General features: G+C 43.4%; 1 protein-coding gene across 12 annotated transcripts in view; it reads right to left on the minus strand.

Annotated features, from left to right (window-relative positions):
• The window catches only part of nbeaa (neurobeachin a), a 1,044,979-nt gene that overhangs the window by 195,251 nt on the left and 825,640 nt on the right, over window positions 1-24,088 (minus strand). For all 12 annotated transcript variants that reach the window (XM_038817846.1, XM_038817850.1, XM_038817848.1 and 9 more), the window contains 2 exons: window positions 2,970-3,087; window positions 2,712-2,814 (listed from right to left, as the gene is read on the minus strand). In XM_038817846.1, the coding sequence (XP_038673774.1) occupies window positions 2,712-2,814; window positions 2,970-3,087 (221 nt within the window). The remainder of the gene's footprint in view (window positions 1-2,711; window positions 2,815-2,969; window positions 3,088-24,088) is intronic.

Here is a 24,088-nt window from a genome sequence, read left to right on the forward strand (position 1 = left end):
CTCTGTAGGCTACAGAGCACAGCCACTGCTGTTAAACAACCTGCAGCAGTTCTCATTTATCAAGATTTCTCAAGGTGTGATATGCAATTACCCTGTTTCATTATTCAGTGTGATACCATAGTGATGATGAATAGACAAAAGTCAACAAGTCTAACATGTTAAGTCTTGTAGCAAAATCACTGATCAGCATACGTCTCAACCGCTTTACCTATAGCTAAAGGTTTTTTTAAATCACCAAAACAGTGAAACATCTAATGCTATATGTCAATAATAAAAATACATCAATGGTCAAGTGGCTCCCTCGCGACACTCCAACTCACTCCACAAAAATAATGAACAATTTTTTATATTTTAACATTTTAAATAAACAAAGCAAAAACAACACAAACCCCAACCCCCTCCCTCCATCCCCCAATAACCTAGAATAAAAACCCCACTTTACCCCCCACCCCTCTACAGCTGACAATAACTAGCTCTTTAAAATGTAATACAAACAAGCCCCATCTCTTATGGAATCTCTCACTCACCCCTCCTCAAAACAAATTTGACCTTCTCCAAATACAGGAACTCCAACAGACCCCCAGCCATACTGAAGCACAGGGGTGGAGAAGCTGCCTGAAACCCCAACATGACCCGCCTGCGAGCAATCAGCGAGGTGAAGGCTAAACCATCTGCTCCTGCTCACATCTGCAGCTCTGGCAAGTCTGACGCCCCAAATATAGCCCCCAGAGGACTGGGCTCCAAGTCCACGTGCAAGATCGTTGACATGGTGCTGAAGAACAACCTCCCAAATATCCCCAACTTCGGGCAGGGCCAGAACACATGTACGTGATTAGACAAGCCCCTCCCACATTGTTCACAAATATCCTCCACCCTCTCAAACGAACAGCTCATCCTCAACTTCATCAGGTGTGCTCCACGTATCACCTTTAGCTGTATCAACCCCAACTCCTCGAATATTTCACTGGGGCAAACGGGAGTGGCGGCGTAGTCAGCGCCCACAACCCTGACCCCTTACAAGAGCCTGGCTCCTTCTTTACCCACAAAGCCTCCGACTCCCAGCTCCAAACCCACACCTTCTCTGCGTTCAGCCCAATCCCAAACTTCTCCAACACTTTGTGACCTGTTCTCCAGGCCCTCCACTTTGCTCTCAGCCCTTTGCTACTCTTCTGCACCTTCTGCAGCTCCTCACCCATCGAGGTGAACTGTTTGCTATGCCGCCACAATGCCTCCTCCACCCCCTCCTTGCTCTCGCACAGCCATCAACGTCTTTTCCAAGGCCTCCTTTATCGGGACAAGTGTGTCATCCACCAACTCCTTGAGCGCGGCCATCACCTCCTTTCGATGCCCATCAAAATACTTGGCGAACTGCTGCACAAACTCAACTGCTATCACTTCGGCCAGCGTGCCCACTGTAGTGGGCGTAGCCTCACCCAGGAGAGTTTGCTCCCGCCATCTTTCCTCCCACAGCACTCCCCACCGACCTCAAGCTCGCCAGTGAACTATCGCTCGCACCCTTTCTTCCTCTATTCTTTTTCTGTTTTTCAACATCCTTTGGTTGCTGCAACCTTTCTACCAATCAATCAATACTTTCCAAAATATGGGTGAAAAAGGCCAAAAAGTGAAAGTTCCAGCTACAGCCACCCAACATGCAACCTCCACCTACATGTCGCCACCGGAAAAAACAACTAACCATTTTTTTAAAAGTAAAATTCACTATTTACCAAAAGAATAACATATAAAACCCTAAATTCTGGATCTACATCTTCAACTTCATTTCATTTTCATTTCATTTTTTCATTTCAACTGTATTACCAAATTAATGTTTCTCTGCTGTAATTGGCCTGTTTCACAGATGATCCCATGGGCTGACTCTCACAAACACGCCTTCACATTATGTATTTAACTCATATCATTCAATGCAGAACCACTTATATTCTAAGAAAGTAACATTGCAATAAAAGCATAGATTTAAGGTTTTGAATGCTGGAGTTTAAATAAGAAATTCATGAAAAGAACAAGTGCAAATTTTCTGTGGCGTCCTAAAATTGGTTGCTTATCAGCAGGTGATAAGAGCACATATTGGAATATTAATGGTTATAAAGATTTCATATCGCTTCTCGGCCTTTTGGCTAAGATGAGTGTGAGGTCAGGTGTAATGCCTGGATCTGGTATGTCTCTCTTGTGGGCACCATGAATTGGATTCAATTTGAATTGGTTTTTGGAGCAGGCAAGGAGCTGGATTAGGGGTTTGCCCCTGTCCGCACTCTGAGCTCTGGCTTTGCAACTCTGATAAAGTAATAAAAAAAGAATAACAGATTTAATGTAAGTATTCTATATGTTGCAGAAGCTCAATTTATCTGATATGCTAAAATATGCTGGAAACATAATCTCTTTTAACTAAATATACTTGCACATAGCATGCAACAAGTTATGGGTTAGAAGAGGATAAATGGCTGAATAGTCTTTTATTAGTGTTTTCTTGCAGCTTTGAGAAATTAACGTAGTTGTTAAAATACACTAAAGAATCATTTTAGAAATCTAGACAGGTGAGCCACTATTTTACAAACAGCTATTGGTAAATAAATAGATAAAAATGTATTTGTTATGCATCATATCATTACATAAGCCATTAGTTTTAGATTAGGAATACTGGAGTTCAGATGAAAAAATAAGGAGGAATTTTCTATAAAAACATTCATATAGAATACCTGGCCTGTGGCAAACCATAACTAGTGCCAACTCCAACACGAGGTAAACTGTACACAACCTTCTTCACTGTGGCTTGGTCTGGGAAATTGAACATAACAGAAGCTGCAGAAAAATAAGAAAAATATAATTTTAAAGCACAAAGATACAATAAAGAACAATATTGTTCTCAAAGGCTTCACAATTTCATGCATATTTTTACGACAACGTCTGCATTTACATCACTTTCAAATAGAAAACCGATTTGTAACAGCACATACTTCTGTTGGCCATGAAAACCTCCAAAGCAGTGCTCTGGAGGAGGTAGCGTCTTGAAAACACAGCCCGTATCTCGCTGAACATCCATTTTCCATGTAAACCTTCAGTGTAAGCAAGGACCTGAAATTTAAAAATATAATCATTTTGTTTAGTCAAAAGACCGTAAAATATTTTTAACCATCCAATGAATTAAGGATTCATATTTGAGAATATTCCTTTAGTTTACGTTTACCTCTCTGCAAAAAGTAACAAATCTGATCTGCAACAATTTCCATCGGGCACTTTAACTTTCCCATTCATTTTAAAGTAACCTCAGGAATATATGAAGAATTTTTGAAAAAAGGCATCCTTGGAAACTAGAACCAGGATTGTTTTTAAGAAAGCAAATTAATCTATTTGTGATTACTGGTGTGTGCTAAGAGGCAGGGATGTGCACTCAGTTGCTCTGTTAGTTTTGGAACACAGCCTAAATACACTTACATAACGTAACACTATTATAAACACATTCACTGTTAAAGTAAGTTATTTGTTTCTGGATAAATCTCAAACTGTTGATTTCTTTTTGGACACAAAGCTTTAATATGAGGTTTCTAAGGTACAATTTTTCTGTGCAAAAATTTTAAATGTAATTTATACATCACAATGCAAAACAGATATGAAATATACATAACACTCGATCAAATGTTTTGTTCATGATGCCTGGAGAAATGATTCGGAAATAAAATTGCAATTCTCAAAGGGTTAATAAGGGAGTGTGGTAGAATTTTTGCTCCTTTTGTGCTCTTAAGAAAATTTGTACCAAGAATACCACAGAGGATTTGCTGATGTATAGAAAGAGATGAAAGGAGCCTTTTCCTTTTCACAAAAGACCCATCAGAACTATCAAGACACATTTTCCAATCTAAACACAGATTGGTGTAGTTTTTTTCAGTTCTAAACATTATTATTTTTTAAACAAAACAAACGAGAATTGCTTTTTAATGTTATGTGGTTACCAAATAAGTCTTAATTGTTACATTGGTACAGGTTAAAGGCAGTCTGCCTTTTGAAAAAAAAATCAAACTGACTGACAAGTGAAAATAATCCTTTTCCATTCTCTATTTTCCCACCCTGACTTACAAAGAAGAGCCCAATTGACAGCTTTCTGTGCATCTCAGGTCAGCTTCATGCTTTTCAAACTTAATCAAGGAGGTGTTAAAAAAAATGAAAGTCCCTCAACCTTTGCATATGGTAGAAGGCAGAGAAATGTTGGAAGTGAAGTGAGATGTTCCACAGGGGAAGGTTAAGGCTGATGCTAATGCTCATTTAAAATGGTGACAGTCAGTAGTACTGAAGCCTAGCTAGGCTGGTTTAATTTCTCCCTGGAATAGCTCTTTCCTGACCTTATGCAGCACATCAAAGTCTCTTGAGCTCAATTAAAATTGGATTATGTTGAAATGCTCTATCTATGGGACTTTATGCTCACTAACACTTTTCTCTCAGTAATACTCCAGATGACAGTTACTCATCCCAATTTAAACAGTTGTCATAGAGACCATGAACTAAAGAAATGGCAGCCAACAATAAGGTGAAAGGTAAGCTCCGCCATCTCATGAATGAATAAAATGCTCAATATCCCATCACAATGGTTTCAACTGCAGCAGCAGCTTGGATTTAGAATCAATGTCAGCATAATGCATGAGGTGTGAGCTACAGGGAAACTTAAGGAAAACATGTCAAAAGATTTTAAAATATTGCAAAACAAAAATTGCTAAAACAACATGGCTTTGGTTAAAACCAACAAGGGGCCTTACAGAGTTAGTTCATAGTTGCTGTGATGAAGTGCAGCCCTCATTTTAGCCCAGCTGTAGAAAATGCCATCTAATGAATCTGTCTGGGACGGCTCTCCTTGTCCTGTCAGGCATGTCAGGAAATGACAAGCACTGGGGACAGGCCGCCTCCAGTCATAGACAGGCCTGCCAGCTGGAGACTTCAGCCCCAATCTAATCGCAGCACCAGAAAATAACATTCAGGTTTCAGCTTGTCAAGATGGTTTGGGAAGATGGCTGAAAAGCTTTTTGTTTCAATTACAGATGAAATTTGCACACAGTAATTAAAAGATACTCCTAGCAGATGAGTTTCATGCTGTTTAATATAACCAAAAAACACATGGTGGTAATGTAAATCAAAAAACGACAAGCAGCAATAAGGCCAAGACCATTCTTTCTTGGCCTATCTTTTAAAAAGCTATCAGCTCAGAAATCACTTAAAGGCATATATTAAACAAAATTCATTGTCATTATAAAAGGTAACATCAGCCATATTACAAACATCTCCAAGATAATGAATGTAACCCTCATCATTAAATTATACATCTGCACACGTTCCTGTAGCCATGTTGTTTGATTCATTTCACTCATCTCGGTGCAAGGCAAGCTCTGGCCTCTTGACCTCAATTTTTACTCGAAGAAACAAATTTCTTTTTTGCAAACTAACTCAATTTTTCACACGTCAACCTTTAGCCTAGCTTTAAAAAATTAATCTCATTTCCATTCCCTTACATATAGATATTTGCTGCATCTAAAGTTACTTACAAAATTTGAACTCATTAGAATCTGCCCTCTGACAACAATATTATAGTCAGCTCTGAAAATACATTATCGCTATTTACTTGAGATAGAGGTGAAGCTCACTGCTTTGCTTGAGAGATTAATCCACAAGGTTTGCATTCTTAATCTGTTTAATAATCTTTATGGCATTCAATATTCATTCTGCATCAAAATATTTACCTAGATTGCAATGTTCATATTATACCAGCAGTCGGAATTAAGAAATGCTCTACAATTAAATAAGTGCAATCAATTCTGCATGAGATTTAAAATTAAAATTGGGCAGCAATCCATCACGTCAAATGTAACACAATAGAAAGTAAATTGGTCTTTTGAAGACAGTAAAGATTTTCAAACCATAGTGTGTAACAAGATGGTCAGGCATGTAGCTTTAAAACAATATTAATTTTAGCGACCCCAGAAAGTTTAAAATCGTATTGATGGTAAATTATTAGATTTGATTTTTTAATTCAGATTTTGAGTGTGCTGCACTGGATAGCACCTTCATGTATGTTTTGAAATGTAATCTGTACGCAACTGACATAAATATTTTTGTGATTTTTCTACTCTTGTTGAAAACCATTCCTGTTCTGGATGACTTCTATTGGACTATGCAAGTACACAGTTATTATTGTCCCTCAAATTATCTTTGTAATTAGCTAAGAAGAAATGTAAAATTGAATTGAACTTTAAATCAGGTATCTGGTCATTTATCTCATTGTCATTTGTGGGATCCTGCTGCATGCAACTTGGATGACTTATTTACCTATATTGCAACAGTCAGAATTGAATTAACTTGTGAATGTGAAGATGGGGAAAATGCTACTCAAATGCAAGTTCTTTCTTTCTTTACTATCCTTACATGCTCCTTAATTGGGGTCGGTTAGCTCAGTTGGCTGGATGGCTGGTTTGTGATGAGGAGTGATGCCAACAGCATGGGTTCAATTCCCATACTGACTGAGGTTATTCCAGAAGACCCTGCCTTCTCAAATTCGCCCCTCACCTGAGGTCTGGTGACACTCAGGTTAAATACCACAAGTCAGCTCTCTCTCAAAAGAGGAGAGGAGCCCATGATCCTCAGGCACTATGGCACCTTTCATTTTCATTACATCTGGCTATAGATGAGGACACAAACCTCATTCATGAGAACCGCAGAGGCCACTCATCTCTCACCAGAAAAAAATAATTCTGCTTTATCATATTCAATGGGAACTAGCTTTTGCCGAGTTTTGACTTCCCTAGTCACCATCTGGTATATAATCCAAATGGCACTTATCAAGTGCGAGTTTAGGCAGGAGTTACTGGCAGCTTACTAGGGACACCACACCCAAGTCCAATACTGTTCTCACCCAACTTCCATATGAGCACTTACTTTCTCACAAACACGTGGGAGTGGAAAGCCTGGCTAATTTCTCACCATCCTAACACATCACGGCTAAGGTAATTCAAGGCAGTCAATTACGTATCTCAAGGTTTTATGTAAATATTTCCCTAGTTGCCTGAATAGGGGTTAATTACTGTAGCAGGAATCTGGCTTAGCTGTTGCAATTTGGGTGTGAATCACCAGCCCAGTATAAAAGTAGACAGGTTTTTCCACTGCACAGAGTGTGAGAGCATAGAATGAACAAGGACAGAGTGCTTTGAGTTAACTTGGGAATTTGGTCCATCTGGGAATTTACTACTGAATGGGAAAGAAAATATTGCTTTTTATACAGTCTTTGCAGCCTCCAGTAGCTTGGGAGTGTTCAAAGGCATTAAATAGGTGAGCAAGTAGGTGATTGGTTGGTGAGTTTTTGGAAGATGTAACTACTGTATTAAATTTATAGCTTAACTATTAAGTACTTAATAAAACTACTTGATGCCTAATAAAACACAATAAAGATTTGTTACAGCTGTAGCATATCAGATCTGGTGGACCCCTGCGTGATCCATAGCAACCATATCTGCCGTAATTATCTGCAGCTGAAAGACTTTGGATTGGTAAACTGGAGTCTGAGTTTTGGACATTGCAATACAGTTTGTCTTATTTTTGTCGGCGAGGGCTATTTCTGACTTCTTGCTACGGAGGAGTTGGAATATGTTGATGAATTTCTCTGGACAGCCGGCCTTTGACAGATTCTTCCATAGCACTTCCCACTTGACTGGGTCAAAAGCTCTGGTCAGATCAATGAAGGCCACGTTAAGAGTAGCTAATGTTGCTCCCGGCATTTCTCTTGAAGTTCTCGAGCAGTGAAAATCCTAACTGCTGTTCCAAGGAATGGTCGGAAGTCACACTGGCTTTCCAGAAGGATTTCTTCAGAGACTGGGAGAAGGTGATGAGCGAGAATTTGGGAGATGATCTTCCCTGAGATGGAGAGTAGGGAGATTCCTTGGTAGTTCCCACAGTCCGCTTTGTCTCCTTTCTTGAAGATGGTGGAAATGATGTCATCCCTGAGGTCGGCAGGAATTTCTTCTCTGACCCAGATTTTCAGCAACAGCTGATCGAGATGAGAAGTGATCTCTTCTCCAAGTTTACAAAGTTCCGCTGGGATCCCATCCACTCCTGCGGCTTTTCGATTCTTCATGTGTTCAATGGGGGCTTCAACTTCGTTCACGCTTGGTGGATCTCCAAGATAATTTTTGATGGGGGAGTTGGGGGATTTCCTCAAACACATCCTCATCTCTAGTTGTATCACAGTTTAGGAGTTCTGTGAAGTGTTTCCTCCATCGAAGGCAGATATTTTCTCTGTCTCTTGACCGCACCGGTTTGAGGCCTAGGGCACTGAGTCCATATATTGCCTTCGTGGCACTGAAGAAGCCCCTGAAGAAGGTGTTGTGCTTGTCGGTGAGGGGTTGCAGCTCTTGAGCTTTCACAGCCCACCATTGGGTTATTGATTTCCCTAATTCTTCTTTGTACGTTCGCCTTGACTAATTTATGGGCTCTCCTCTTTGCCTTGCTGATTATGTTGTTTTGCCAGGCACGGAGAACTTTTCTCTTCTTGTCAGTAGGTCTTGGATGATGTGGTCGTTCTCATCGAACCAGTCTTGATATTTCCTGATCTACGAGGTCAAGACTGGAGTCAAGCAGGGATTTGTCATTGCCCCCACCCTTTTCTCCATCACCACTATCCTTCACCTTGTCAAGAGCAAACTTCCCAGTGGAGTGGACATCATCTACAGGATGGACAGAAAACTATCCAAGAAGAAAATGACTGACATCGTTCATGGAGCTTCAGTATGTGGATGACATCGCCATATTCATTCTCTCTGAAAACAATCTCCAAGCCATGCTTGACACCTTTGTGGAAGCATAACAACGAATTGGTCTCTGCCTCATCCTCAAGAAGACTCAAGTCCTTTACCAACCCTTCTCAGGGCAAGATCTGTTCTCTCCCTCCAACAAGATCAATGGAGAAACCTTACCAACCGTGGAACATTTCCCTTAACTGGGGAGCCACTTCTCCTCTAAAGCTGACATCAATGCGGAGATCCAACATTGTATCAAATCCAGCAGTTCCTCCTTCAGACACTTAAGGACCAGAGTCTTTGACAACTGCAACATCCGTGCTGACATCAAGATCCTCGTGTACATGACGAGTCGTCCATCCCACTCTTCTGTACGGCTCAGAATCCTGGACTATGTACAGATGCCTCCTCAAGGCCTTGGAGAGGTACCATTAATGCTGTCTGAGATGGATTCTCTACATCAGCTAGAAGGACAGGTGTACTAACATCAGTGCTCTTGAAGGTGCCAAGAGGTCAGGATCATTCTGGAACCCCATCAAACACAAACACTTACCTTTCACAAGGTCAGACCTCTCCCATCGGATCTTGGGACCATTCAGAAGCAGTTGCCAACCGAGGAAATGAGGGAAACATGGCGGCCTGCAGGTGAGACTAAAACAACACAGTTTCAAGTCTCCTCTCCTGGGTATACTCCTGGCAAATGTCCAAGCGATCAAAATCAAACTGGATGAGCTTAACGCTAGACTTATCGCTCAGAGGGAAGTAAGAGACTGCTGTGTGCTCTGTTTCACGGAGACATGGCTCACACCTGCCTCACCGGACTGTGCCATACAACCTGATGGCTTTTCAATACACCAGATGGACCGCACGGTGTCATCAGGCAAAGCAAAAGGTGGGGGCGGGGTTTGCCTCCTCATCAACTCCTCCTGCTGGATCACTGCTCCCCGGACCTGGAATACCTGACTATGAAGCGCCGCCCATTCCACCTTCCACAGGAGCTCACTTATACCATCATCACGGCGGTCTACATCCCTCTCCAGGCGGAAGTGAAGAAGTCGCTTGATGAATTGTACCGCTATAAATAACAATAAAACAGAATACCCGGAGGCCTTGTTGATTGTGGCCTGGGACTTCAACTGGCCAACCTCAAGACTGTACTACCAAAATTCCACCAACACATCTCCTATCACACCAGGGGTATCAAAATCCTTGACCAATGCTACGCAAATACCAAGGGTGCCTATTGATCCATCCTCCAACAGCACTTCAGAAAATCGAACCAATAAGACAGTACTCCTTCTCACGGCGTACAAGCAGGAAACTAAGTGGGAGAATCCGGTTAAGGAGGTTGTGCAGTGCTGGTCTGAGGCAACAGAAGAGATCCTATATGACTGCTTGGAGTCAGTGGACTGATCCATATTCAAGAACTCAGCGGCCAACCTAAACGGGCATGCCACCACCTTCACAGACTTCATCAGAAAGTGTGTAGAAGATTGCATGCCAAAGGTTGTACGTACATTCCCCAACTGGAAACCATGGTTTAATCTGGAGATTCATTCCCTACTGGAGGCTAGGTCTGAGGTGTTCAAGAAGGCAACCCTGACCTCTGCAAGAAACCCAGGTACTGACCTCCGCAAAGTCATCAGCGATGCCACAAGACAATACCAGACTAAGTTATGACTCTCAGACTAACGGCACGGACTCTTGTCAGTTGTGGCAATGCTTAAACAATATAACGGGCTACAAAGCAAAGTTGAGTAGAATCTCCAGCTGCAGCGCACCCCTCCCCGATGAACTCAATTCAATCTATGCTCGTTTCGAGCAGGAAACCAATAAATGGGTCAACTGCCCCAACAGCCTCGGACACACCCATACACACCGTCACAGCTTCCGAAGTTAGATTCTTGAAAGTAAACCCTTGGAAAGTAATGGGTCCTGACCAAGTCACTGGTCAGGACTCAGTTCCTGTGTGGATCAACTGGCAGGTGTGTCGCAGACATCTTCAACCTCTCCCTACTCCATTCCGAGGTTCCCACCTGCTTCAAGAAGACCATCATCATACCGGTGCCAAAGAAGAACCTGGCAACGTACCTCAACGTCTACCGTCTGGTGGCCTTGACATCGATCATTATAAAGTGCTTCGAGAGGTTGGTCATGAGCCACATCAATTCCATACTCCCAGAATGCCTGATCCACTGTAATTCGCATACCGCCACAACCGGTCCACAGCAGGCGCCATTTCACTAGCCCTACTCTCATCCCTGGAGCAACTTGACAACAAGGATTCCTGCATCAAACTCCTATTCATTGACGACAGCTCCACCTTCAACACCATAATCCCAGCCAAGCTCATATCAATACTCAAACTGAGACTGGGATTACAGGGAAACAAGAAAATGGCAGAGACTTGAATATTTTTTTAATCTGTCTTCACAATAGAAGTCATAAAAACATCTCAAGAATAGTACACAAGCAGAGAGCAAAAAGGAGGCAGGAGCGATCAATCGTGATTACCAGAGAATAGGTCCTGAGAGAACTAATAGGGCTAAAGGCTGACAAGTCTCCTGGATCTGATGGCCTGCATTCTACCATCTGAAAGGAAGAGGCTCCAGAGATGGTAGATACATCGGTTGTAATCTTTCAAAATTCCCTTGATTCTGGAAATGTCTCTGGGGATTTGTAAACCGTGGGTGGGATTCTCCGACCCCCCGCCGGGTCGGAGAATCGCCGGGGGTCGGCGTCAATCCCGCCCCCGCCGTGTCCCGAATTCTCTGCCACCAGAGATTCAGCGGGGGTGGGAATTGCACCGTGCCAGTTGGCGGGCCCCCCCACGGCGATTCTCCGGCCTGTGATGGCCCGAAGTCCAGCCGCTGTCAACCCTCTCCCGCCGGCGTGGATCAAACTACCTACCTTACTGGCGGGAGCAGGCGGGCTCCAGGGTCCTGGGAGGGGGTGGGGGGGGGGCGGGCAATCTGATCCCGGGTGTGCCCCCACGGTGGCCTGGCCCGCGATTGGGGCCCACCAATCGGCGGGCGGGCCTGTGCCGTGGGGGCACTCTTTTCCTTCTGCCTTCGCCATGGTCTTCACCATGGCGAAGGCGGAAGTGACCCCGTCCCCTGCGCATACGCTCCGGCGCATGCGCACTTCCGCCGGCCGGCGAAGTCCCTTCGGCCCGGCAGGTGTGGCGCCAAAGGACTTCCACGCCAGCCGGCGGAGTGCCAACCACTCCGGCGCGGGCCTAGCCCCTCAAGGTGAGGGCTTGGCCCCTAAAGGTGCGAAAGTGCGACCCGAGGCCGGTGTGGTTCACGCCACTCCATCACGCCGGGACCCCCCGCCCCGCCCTGTAGGGGAGAATCCCGGCCCGTATCTCTATTCAAGAAATAGGGAAGACAGAAAGGAGGAAACTATGAGGTGGTGGTAGCAGGACATTTACAAAATCATAATACAATCAGGCAGAGTCAACATGGTTTTGTGAAAGGGAAACTGTGTTTGCTAATTTAATGGTGTTCTTTAAGGATGTAACAAGCAGGGTGGATAATAAGGAGCCAGTAGATGTAGAGCATTTGGATTTCAAAAAGGCATTTGATAAGGTGTTGCATACATATGATTGTATAACTCAGGAGTAGGAGTAGGCCACTCGAGCCAACCTCCACCATTCAATTATGGGAAAAGGGGAGGTTATTCGCTTTGGCAAGAATAGAAAGGCAGAATATTATTTCGATGGAGATAGACTGCAGAATGCTGCAGTACTGAGGGATCTAGATGTTATTGCACATGAATGGCAAAAAGTTAACATGCAATTATAGTATGTAATTAGGAAGGTAAATACAATGTTGGCCTTTATTGCTAGGGGAAATGAGGTATAAAAATAGACAAGTCTTGCTACAACTGTTGATGAAACCACACCTGGAGTGTTGTGTACAGTTTTAGTTTCCTTACTTAAGGAGGGATATACTTGCAGTGGAAGTAGTTCAGAGATGGTTCACTCGCTTGGTTTATGGGATGAAGGGGTTATCTTTTGAATGGAGTGGGCCTAGGTAGGGTGCTCTTTCAGAGGGTCGGTGCACACCCGATGGGCTGAATGGTCTCCTTCAGCACCGTAGGGATTCTAAGACTGAGTTAGGCAGAATTGTGATTGACACAAGTCAAGGATTATGAAAGGAGTTAAGGCAACAATAAGATCAGCCTTGATGTCAGTAAAAACAAGCATATTACAGCACTTGCACTAAAGCGTTTGTACTACACTATTGGGTTTACATCACAGAATTCACACACACGGAGTTAAGGTGATTTTAAATTCATTACGTAAACATGATAAAGCAATGCAATAGATCACACACATTTTGTTGATTAGTGGACACTGGTGTTCTCAGCTGCAGTTTCAGTGAAATATGAATGAGAACTGAGAATATAAAATGTGCTCTGGAAATGTATACATAATAATAATATTTGAGGGATGAGTTACACAGATGTTAATGTCGTCTTTTTCAACTTCATTGCCTGGATGGTAAGCTAGCAGAGTGATTCACCCGTTCCTTATAAAACCGGTCTAAATATTGTTTGATTGAATTCAGTGTGTTAGTGTGTAGTCCAAGTTAATGCGTTAAAGTATCTTACAACAGACTAAAATGTAAGCAAAAATAACATAGACAAAGATATGGTAGAGTATGTTCTGTGCTTGGGCTGGGCATATATGAGTCTGTGGAGAACAAGTCTGTTTTGAATGAACAGATCTGTAGGTGATGCCTTTATTTTGAATCTTTACAGCTCAGTGTCATTGAGCTGGGGTGTGTGTTGGACACAATCCAAAACACAAAGGGGGGGGGGGGGGGATCTGCCAGTTTGCTCCAGACCTCAGTCACACCTCATACAGGTCAAATCAGGGTTGGTTTGACCGATAATGTACACAGTAAGGGGAACTCAGATGAGATAGGATCTTCAGAAACTGATCCTATTCAACACCTCAACATTTGTGTACCTGCATGTCAGTTTAATACAGTACAATCATAGAATCACTTCAGTACAGAAGGAGGCCATTCGGCCTCTCGAGTCTGCATCAATGCTCCAAATGAGCACTCTACCCAGGCCCACCTCCACATCCACCTTCACTTCCTATGTAACCCAGTAACCTCACCCAATCCTTTGGACACTAAGGGGCAATTTAGCATGGCCAATCCACCCAGCCTACACATCTTTGGACTGTGGGAGGAAACCGGAGCACTCGGAGGAAACCCACGCGGACATAGGGAGAATGTGCAAACACCACAGAGACAGTCCCCCAAGGTCAGAATCAAACCCAGGTCCGTGTGAGGCAGCAGCGCTAACTACTATGCCACCGTGCTGCCCATTCTGATGTGAGATGCTAGCCAATAAGGTACTCTTTTGTCTCTGGCAGTCTCTTTCTTGTAACAAAATGATTCATCTTCACAGTTCTCTTGTCTTGCTTGCTGGCAGCTAGAAAATGGAAGAAGCTCTCCTCTGTGATTTGGAATCAAAAGCATGTACATAGAGAGCGCTTGAGGTCAAATGTACGTGCAGGGCACATGACCTGCTCACTGCTACTGTTTCTGGTCGGAAGACTGCACAGATCTTCATTTTGTTTTCATTTAAAAAGCAACAGCGGCTGCCATTCTCCATAAAAATGTCGATGCCGGTAGTGGCTGTTGGGCACTTCTCCCGCGATCAGGACCAACGCAGGAATGCCGCAAATCACCTGCAACCCACCTGCAGTTTGCAACTCACACTATGAAAAACCCTGCACTGTAGTGAAGACTGATGCAAAATATCCTGTTCAATTCATCTGCCATCTCCTTGTTTTCTATTATCAATACCCCAGACTAACTTTCTATAGGACCAATATTCACTTTGTTAATTCTTTTCGGTTTTGAATATTGACAGAAACTCTTACTGTTATTATATTGCTGGCTAGCTTTCTTTCACACTCTAGTTTTTTTCCTCTTTATTAATCTGTCAGTCATCCTTTTCTGTTCATTATATTCTGTCCCATCTTCTCACCTTCCACCTGTCTTTGCACAGTTCCATACTATTTCTTAGTTTGATACTATTTTTAACCTTCCTGGTTAACCATCGATGGTGTGCCCACCTCTTGCATGTTTTGTTACTCATTTGAATGTATCTCCGCTGTGCATTCTGAAATATCCCCTTAAATGTTTGCCTCTGAAACTCTATTGATTTTATCCCTTAACTTAGTTTGCCAATTCACTTTAGCCAGTTCTGCTTTCATACCCTTATCATTGCCCTTGTTTAAATTTAAAAATATTATCTGAGGCCCACTCCTCTCTCCCTCAAACTGAATGTAAAATTCAATCATATTCTGGTTACTTCTACCGAGGGATTGCTTCTCTATGAAATAATTAATTAATCCCATCTCATTCCACAATGCCAGGTGTAGTATAGCCTGGCTCCAGAACATGCTGTTCTCAGAACCTATCCCTAAAACAGTGAGGCTACCTTTGCCCATCTGATTTTTCCAGTCAATATGTAGATTAATATTTCCCATGAGCATCGCCGTACCTTTTTGACCGTACCTAATTTCTTCCTTTATACTGCATCCTACCATATGGTTAATGTTATTGATGAATATCAACCAGAATGCATCATGGAACAGGGTTTATTCAAATGGAGTAGGAGGGGTAGGAATAGGAGGAGGTGAAGCATAATGTGGTCGTTGTGAGGGGATTAAATAATTTGGAAACAGATGGCATCCTTCGTATTTAAGATCAAGATGGCATGTGGTACGTTGTTTATCCTGTGCTAGGGTAAAGGACATCTCAAACCAACTTGACATATATTGGAGAGGATGGGAAGGATCCAGTTGTTCTGTCCTGTGCTGGAACCAATAAATTAAAAACAATAAATTTAGAGTAGCCAATTTTTTTTCCAATTAAGAGGCGACTTAGTGTGGCCAATCCTCCTACCCTGCACATCTTTTTGAGTTGTGAGGGTGAGACCCAAGCAGATGCGGGGAGAATAATAATAATAATCTTGATTAGTGTCACAAGTAGGTTTACATTAACAGTGCATTGAAGTTGCTGTGAAAATCCCCTATTTGCCACACTACGGCGCCTGTTCGGGTACACTGAGGGAGAATTCAGAATGACCAATTCACCTAACAAGCTCGTCTTTTGGCACTTGTGGGAGGAAACCAGAGCACCCGGAGGAAACTCATGCAGACACGGGAGAACGTGCAGACTCTGCACAGACAGTAACCCAAGCCGAGAATCAAACCCGGGTCCCTGGTGTTGTAAAGCAACAGTGCTAACACTGTGTTACTGTGTCGCCCTGATGTGCAAACGTAATGTGCAATCTCCTCACAGACAGTGACCCGGCGCTGGGATCGAACCTGGTTCTCGGCGCCGTGAGGCAGAAACACTAACCACTGTGTCACCATGCTGCCCTGAATGCTGGAACCAACAACATAGGGAAAAGTAGGTAAGAAGTCCTGTTTAGGAAGTATCAGGAACTAGGAGCTAAATTAAAGAGGACCTCAAGAATTATAATCGCTATTATTGTCCAAGCCCAATGCAAATTGTCATAGGGATAAGCAGATCACAGGGTTGAAGGTTATCAGTGGACAAAGGAGTTCCATTTCATAGGACATAGGCACCAGCACTGGACTAGGATGGAACTGTATCTTGGGGTAAGATTGCACATGTATCAGGCTCGGACCAATTCCTGTCAGGTTTGCCAGTGGCCTACCAAGGTGAGGGGGGCTGTTTACCTTGTTGACAGGCATTTATGCCCAATTAAAGCACTTGGCAATGGGAAGTGGGGGGTGGGCGCTGAAAGCTACAGGCCTACCCTTGCTTCTGAGCCCTTCCCCACTCACTGGCAACTCTCTCTCTGAGACCCCATCCCACCCCGCTTACCTGTCTTCAGGATTCAGTGATGGTCGTTGGCTTCAGATCATTACTGGCTGAAGCTATTGCTCCTGTGGCACTGTCAGTAATCAAGAGCTGCTGAACTCTGATTGGTTAGTCGCTCTCAAGGATGGGAATTCGACCCTACCAGGACTTTGACCGCATGGGAGGCACGATGCGAGCCAGATTGCACTGAATGTGCGTTGGGACTCTCGGCCAAGTGACATGGGACTGCCACTGACTCTCCAACCCGCTCACATAGAGTAAATTCTGCCCCCCCCCTTCACAAAGAGTAAATTCTGCCCAATACAATGAGAGGTAAGCAGGCAGTGGAGACTTAATGGGTAGAATTAAGAAATAGTAAAGGGCTTATCATAGAATTTACAGTGCAGAAGGAGGCCATTCGGCCCATTGAGTCTGCACCGGCTCTTGGAAAGAGCACACTACCGAAGGTCAACACCTCCACCCTATCCCAATAACCCAGTAACCCCACCCGACACTAAGGGCAATTTATCATGGCCAATCTACCTAACCTGCACATCTTTGGACTGTGGGAGGAAACCGGAGCACCCGGAGGAAACCCACGCGCATACGGGGAGGATGTGCAGACTCCGCACAGACAGTGACCCAAGCCGGAATCGAACCTGGGACCCTGGAGCTGTGAAGCCATTGTGCTATCCACAGTGCTACCATGCTGCCCAAGGCTTAAGGCTGTAGTGGGAATTTTGAATAGGACCCTGTTAGCAGCTGTGAACTGGTAGAATGCACAAATGAAGGTACCAAAAAAACTTGCACAAGGCAGAGGGATTTTAATGAGAGGTTGTAACTTTCGGACAGACTGCAAGAAATACTTCTGTCAGAAAGATAGTGAATTCTTCAGTGTCTTGAAGATCACTCTCCATTCAAAAATCCTAGAACCAACAAGGGCATGTGCCATATTAGATTAATAATGAGTAATGAGATAGATTTTGTTAACAATCTAAGAGAGTGTGAACATTAATCTAATAGCACTCATAATATGATCAAGTTCAATATAGTATTTGAACAACAACTACTAAGATTCTAGATAGAGGTAAGGCTGACTTCAAAGCAGTCTTCTGCTGTTGCAGCTGGAGATTGACAGGTGCCCAGGCCCTGATGGACTGCATCCTAGGGTCTTAAAAGAAGTGTCCAGTGTAACCATCTAAGATGGCCGCCTGCAAAGGACCATGGGAATTATGGCCAACACAGGACTCAGACAGATACGCAGACTATGTGTATCTAAAACACAGGTAACCAGACCTGACCGAAACCCCCGCTCGTTTGCATTTCAATGGTCCATTTTCCCAGGACAATAGAACAGACAATCAAGCAGCCAGTACAGCCACAGACTGATCGATGCCACTCCCTTACTCAGGAAGCACAACTCCCAAGGTCAATGACCGCTAAGGACCCGCCCAGCCACCAAGGCACCAACCCCTTTATTGGCCGAAATCGAAGACAATGACCGGAGCCCTGTCGAACTATTGGGTCCAAGGTTAAGGACCGCCCAAGAGCGCAAAATCCCAGAGGGATAAAAGAGAGCACAGCCATGTGTTCTGTCTCTCTTGGATCTGGCCTGTGCTACCCAATTGCAGCAGGAACAGCCAGTTAAGTTCAAGACCAACGATCACTACCTGAGGGATGAGCCCAGCAGAGACAGAGCCACTTTCTTCGAACCAGCCAAGTGAAATCCAGATAAAGGCCTTTATCCATTTGCACAGTGCCGGTCACCCTGAAGTTAAATATAGGTTATTGTAGCTGATCGGTGTAGTTTAACTCGTAGTCGATATTGGGTTTGCATGTTGAGATAACTCTTGTGTATGTAAATAAACCATCTTTTGAACTAACTAACTGGTTGTGTGGTCATTTGATCGATATAAGGGAAAGGCTAGTGGTTCACCGAGATAAATCGAAATACCCACAGTATTGGCGACGCTGTTGGGACCGAAACAGAGCAACACCAGTGAGATAGTTGATGCATTGGTTTTAATTTTCCAAAACTCCTGAGATTCGGGAAAGGTCCCATTAGATTGGAAGACAGCAATTATAACTCCATAATTCAAAAAGGGAGGGAGACATAAAGTGGGAAACTATAGGCCGGTTAGCTTGACACCTGTTAAACATAGAGCATACAGTGCAGAAGGAGGCCATTTGGCCCATCGAGACTGCACCGACCCACTTCAGCCCTCACTTCCACCCTACCCTCGAAAACCAATAACCCCTCCTAACCTTTTTTATTTGATCGCTAAGGGCAATTTATCATGGCCAATCCACCTAACCTGCACGTCTTTGGACTGTGGGAGGAAACCGGAGGAAACCCATGTAGACACGGGGAGAACGTGCAGACTCCACACAGACAGTGACCCAGTGGGGAATCAAACCTGGGACCTGCGCTGTGAAGCTACAGTGCTATCCACTTGTGCTACCGTGCTGCCCACCATTGTTGTAGGGAAAATATTTGAAGCTATTATTAAAGAAGTTATAGCAGGGAACTTGGATAAGCTCAAGGTAATTAGGCAGAGTCAATGTGGTTTTGTGAAAGGAAAATCATGCATAACCAACTTATTGGAGTTCTTTGAGGAAGTAACACGTGCTGAGGATAAAGAGGAACTGGTAGTTGTACTGTTCTTAGATTGCCAGAAGGCATTTGATAAAGTGCCACAACAAAGGTTATTGTGGAAAATAAAAGCTCATGTTATAGGAGGACCATATTGGCAGGCATAACTGGGTATTTTTCAGGTAGGCAAATATAATGAGTGGTGTGCCAGAGGAATCAGTGCTGGGACCTCAACTGTTTACAATTTATACAAATGACTTGAATGAAGGGATAGTTGCCATATTTGCTGATAACATAAAGATTGGTAGGAAAGTAAGTTATGAAGAGGACATAAGGATGCTACAAAAGGATACAGATAAATTAGCAAGTGGGCAAAGATCTGACAAATGGAATATAAGATATCGTAAGATATAGGAGCAGAATTAGAATATAATGTGGGAAAATGTGAAATGGTCAATTTTGGCAGGAAGTATAAGAAAGAAGCCTGTTATCTAAATGGTGAGATATGATGTCCTAGTGCATGAATTACAAAAGACTAATATGCAGGTACAGCAGGTTAAAGAATGTTATCATTTATTGCTAGGGAAATTGAATACAAAAGTCGTGAGATTATTTTTCTGTTATACAGGGGACTAGTTTTTAATTTAAAAAAAAAATCTTTATTGTCACAAGGAAGCTTACATTAACACTGCAATGAAGTTACTGTGAAAAGCCCATAGTCACCACATTCCGGTGCCTGTTTGGGTACACAGAGGGAGAATTCAGAATGTCCAATTCACTTTTCAAGAACGTCTTTCGGGACCCGTGGGTGGAAACCGGAGCACCGGGAGGAAACCCACGGAGACACGGTTAGCACGTGCAGACTCCGCACAGACAGTGACCCAAGCCAGGAGTCAAACCTGGGACCCTGGAGCTGTGAAGCAAGAGTGCTACCCAGTGTGCTTTTGTGCTGCCCGCCACATCTGGAGTACTGTGTACAGTATTGATCACCTTATGTAAGGAAGAATGTAAATGTGTCAATAACAGTTCAGAGAAGGTTTGCCAGACTGATACGATGAGCAGAATTTTACATTGTCCTCAAGGTGTGTTCTAAGGTGTGTGGGGGGGGTGGATTTAATGGGTGGGGCTCCCCCCAGGAACCCACCCACCCAAATCGAGATGCAATGTCTCACTTGGGTGTGCAGGGCCACTTAAGTAGATTAGAACCAGGGTTTTCAAGAGTGAAGGGTGGTGGAAGTTTGGAATTCCCTTCTGCAAACAGCAATAAATGTGAGGCCAATGTTTATTTTAAATTAGTGGTTGACAGATTTTTCTGAACCATAGGTATGTATTAAAGGATGTGGGGCAAAGCTGGATAAATGGAGTTGGGTCATAGATCAGCAGAACAGGCTTGAGGTGCTAAATGGCTAAATAGCTACTTCCATTCCTAGGTTCAATAGCCTACATGTCCCATTCCTGGAATGCGTTGCCAGGGGAGGTTGTGGAAGCAGATACATTAACGGCGTTCAAAAGGCATCTTAACAAACACATGGATAGGATGGGTATAGAGGGATTCGACACAAGGAAGTGCTGAGGGTTTTGGCAAAGGTTGGCATCATGACCGGTGCAGGCTTGGAGGGCCGAAGGGCCTGTTCCTGCGCTGTATTGTTCTTTGTACATTAGAATGTTGGGCAAAAAATCTGCTCCGCCCGGTTACTGCCTAAGTGGTGAAGGTGAACATTCATTTTTAAAATCTTGGCTTCCTTCAAAATATGTGGTAAGAATTTTAAGGATATTGGAAGGGGTGCCTTGCAACAGCCTGCAATGGGCAGCCAGGAGGATAATTACTTTTACTGCTGCAGCCTCCAACAGTCCCATGAAGGACGTCTGGTTTGGTTGCTTTTGGCCTGACAGTAAATTTGATTGCAATATGTGCAGCAAATGCAGCCCTTCAGTCATGATTAAATATAAAGGTAGAATCTAGATTTACATAGGAAATATGCCTAATGTTGGAATGAAGCAAGTACAGGTGTGCACAAATTAATTTGGCATTCCATGCGCTCCTAATGTAGAAGCATCGTACACATCCTGCTTTCAGACGCTTCACCTGAAAAAAGGTGCTGTACAATGCAATATTTAGATAATAATAAGGTGGTATGTAAGTACCGGTGATGTTACAACAAGGAGGCACAGGATCAATGTCAGGGAATTTTAGACATACAAACTCACAGAATTGTTACAGCACAAGAGAAGGTTATTTGGCCCAACATGTCTGTACTGCTTCTCCAAATGAACTTGGTGCCATTCTCCCGCCTTTCACTGTAACTCTTATCAATATTCAGAACTATTCATGAGACTTCTGGACAACTGCATGTCCTTTTTTAAATGCCTGGTGATCATCTGTTCCTTCTCTTCCTGCATACTCTTAAGATGTGGATAAACATGCCAAGCTCACTGATCTCCTGACTTTTCACTGCGCTCTCGCTGAATTCCTGGGCCTTTCACCCAGGAGCGATTATTATTGACAAAAAAAATCCATGTATCACATGATGACATCGCAAACTCATGTGGTATTGCTGGACTCGACAGTGGTGAACAAAATAATACTGGGGCTGGTTTAGCACAGGGCTAAATCGCTGGCTTTGAAAGCAGACCAAGGCAGGCCAGCAGCATGGTTCAATTCCCGTACCAGCCTCCCAGAACAGGCGGTGGAATGTGGCGACTAGGGCCTTTTCACAGTAACTTCATTTGAAGCATACTTGTGACAATAAGCGATTTTCATTTCATTGGTGGGTAAGATAGCAAGTGGGTTTTCCCCTGTATCTCACACATCACAAACCAGCAAGAGCAAATGGTGGAGACTGTTGTGTATTCATTTTTTTTTGTGTTTCCTCACAATCAGCCTTGTAGCTGAACAGGGGTTCTTTAAGAGAACGATTACTGAATGTCATTAGGCGCTTGAGCTGGCAAATGGGCAGTCTAACACCGCAGCCTGTAGTGTTAACATCTTCTAAATAAATCTCTCCAATTTGGTTGAACCTTCAAGGTCTGCAGACTCCATCTTTAATCCACCACGTAAAAACTGGCAACGAGGTAGGCGAACACCATTTGTAGGTACCCAGAAAAAGTCGAACAGCATTTGAAGGCACCCGAAGAAAAATAAATAATTGATATCGTCACTACATGAAAACTGGTGACGAGGGAGCCAAACAACAGTTGTAGCCAATGGAGGAGTCGAAAAATCATCAAATAATCTGAAGGAAACAGAGAAGTCAGCCATGTGCTCTGGTCGAAACATTTGACGAGAACACAGAGCAATGGAGCTTGTATACAGAACGATTGGACTATTTTGTTCAAGCTAACAAGAGGGCAGCAGATATAAAAGTCCCAACATTCCTGAGGATAATGAGGGGGAAAACATTTAAATGCCTTCGGAGTCTGGTACAGCCGGAAAAGCTAGACACAAAACTTATGAAGAAATAGGGGAAATATTGCACCAAAACCCGTAGTTATATCAAAAAGGTTTAAGTTTGATAACCATGAAGAAGGTGAATCAATTACACGGTTTGTAGCTACCCTGAAAAGAATTCTTAAGATGTCGGCTGAAACCCAAATCAAGCACACAGTCACACCTGCCATAGATGTGCAAAAACCGGACACTCAGCAGCAGGTTGTTCGTGCAAAGACATCACTTCAGTGTCAGCGTTGTTCCAACAAGCTATGGAGCAAAGCTTATGCCAATTAGATAGAGTTCAGTGTTACCTGGATGACATCTTGGTTGCTGGGAAGAATGAGGGAGAACATCTCCACAACCTAGATGCCACGCTCCAGAGATTAGAAGATTATGGATTAAGAGTCTGAAAAGGCAAATGTGAATTTTCCGAACCTTCAATTGAATATCTTGGCATGTCATCGATGTCAAGGGACTGCATAAGTCACCTTCGAAAGTCAAAGCCATTACCGAGGCACCCGCACCTCAAAATATCAACAAACTTCAAACTTTCTCTGGTTTACTAAATTATTACGGACGGTTTGTCCCTAATCTGGTGACTATTCTAAAACCCTTGCACAGGCTACTGTGTCAAAATAAAAAGTGGAAATGGGGGCATCAATGTGAGAGCATTTGTGTAAGCCAAAGAAGCGCTACTCAAGTCAGAAGTCCGGATACGTTTTGATTCAAATTTACCCCTGCAACTGGTATGTGATGCATCACCTTATATGGTTGGGGTGGTGGTTTCCCACATAATGCCCACAAGGTGGAAAGAAGGCAATAGTCTTCACATCGAGGACCTTGAATAAAACTGAAAGCAATTATGCGTAGATACAGAAAGAAGCCCTAGGAACCATTTTTGGAATAAAACAGTTCTACCAATTCCAATATAGGAGAAAATTAGTTTCATTGATGGACCATCGTCTACCAACAATGAATTTTTGACCTCATACTGCAATTCCATCACAGGCAGGTAGCAAAATGCATGAGTGGACATTGATTTTATGAGCACTCTCATACACAATCAAGTACCATCAGTTAAACCTTCATGGGGACACAGATGGACTCTCCAACTACGCTTACCAAATAGTTAATTGATAAGCAGTTTTTGTGGAAACATTTTCTACGTTGAGCAAGTAGATAACACTCCTGCAACCACAAAACAGGTGGAGAAACATACCAGAGGTGATGAAGTGCTGTCAGTGATTATGGACATGGTGCTTCAAGGCAAGTTGTTAGGAGCAAACCCTAAGTTAAAGCCATATTCCACCTGAAGACTTGAGTTAGCCATACAGGCAGGTTGCCTCCTCTGGGGATGAGAGTCATAATTCCAACATTATTCAGAAAATGTGTATTAACCAATTACACAAAGGCCACTGTT

Source organism: Scyliorhinus canicula, chromosome 14 (assembly GCF_902713615.1).
Source record: "Scyliorhinus canicula chromosome 14, sScyCan1.1, whole genome shotgun sequence".
Taxonomy (NCBI): Eukaryota; Metazoa; Chordata; class Chondrichthyes; order Carcharhiniformes; family Scyliorhinidae; genus Scyliorhinus; species Scyliorhinus canicula.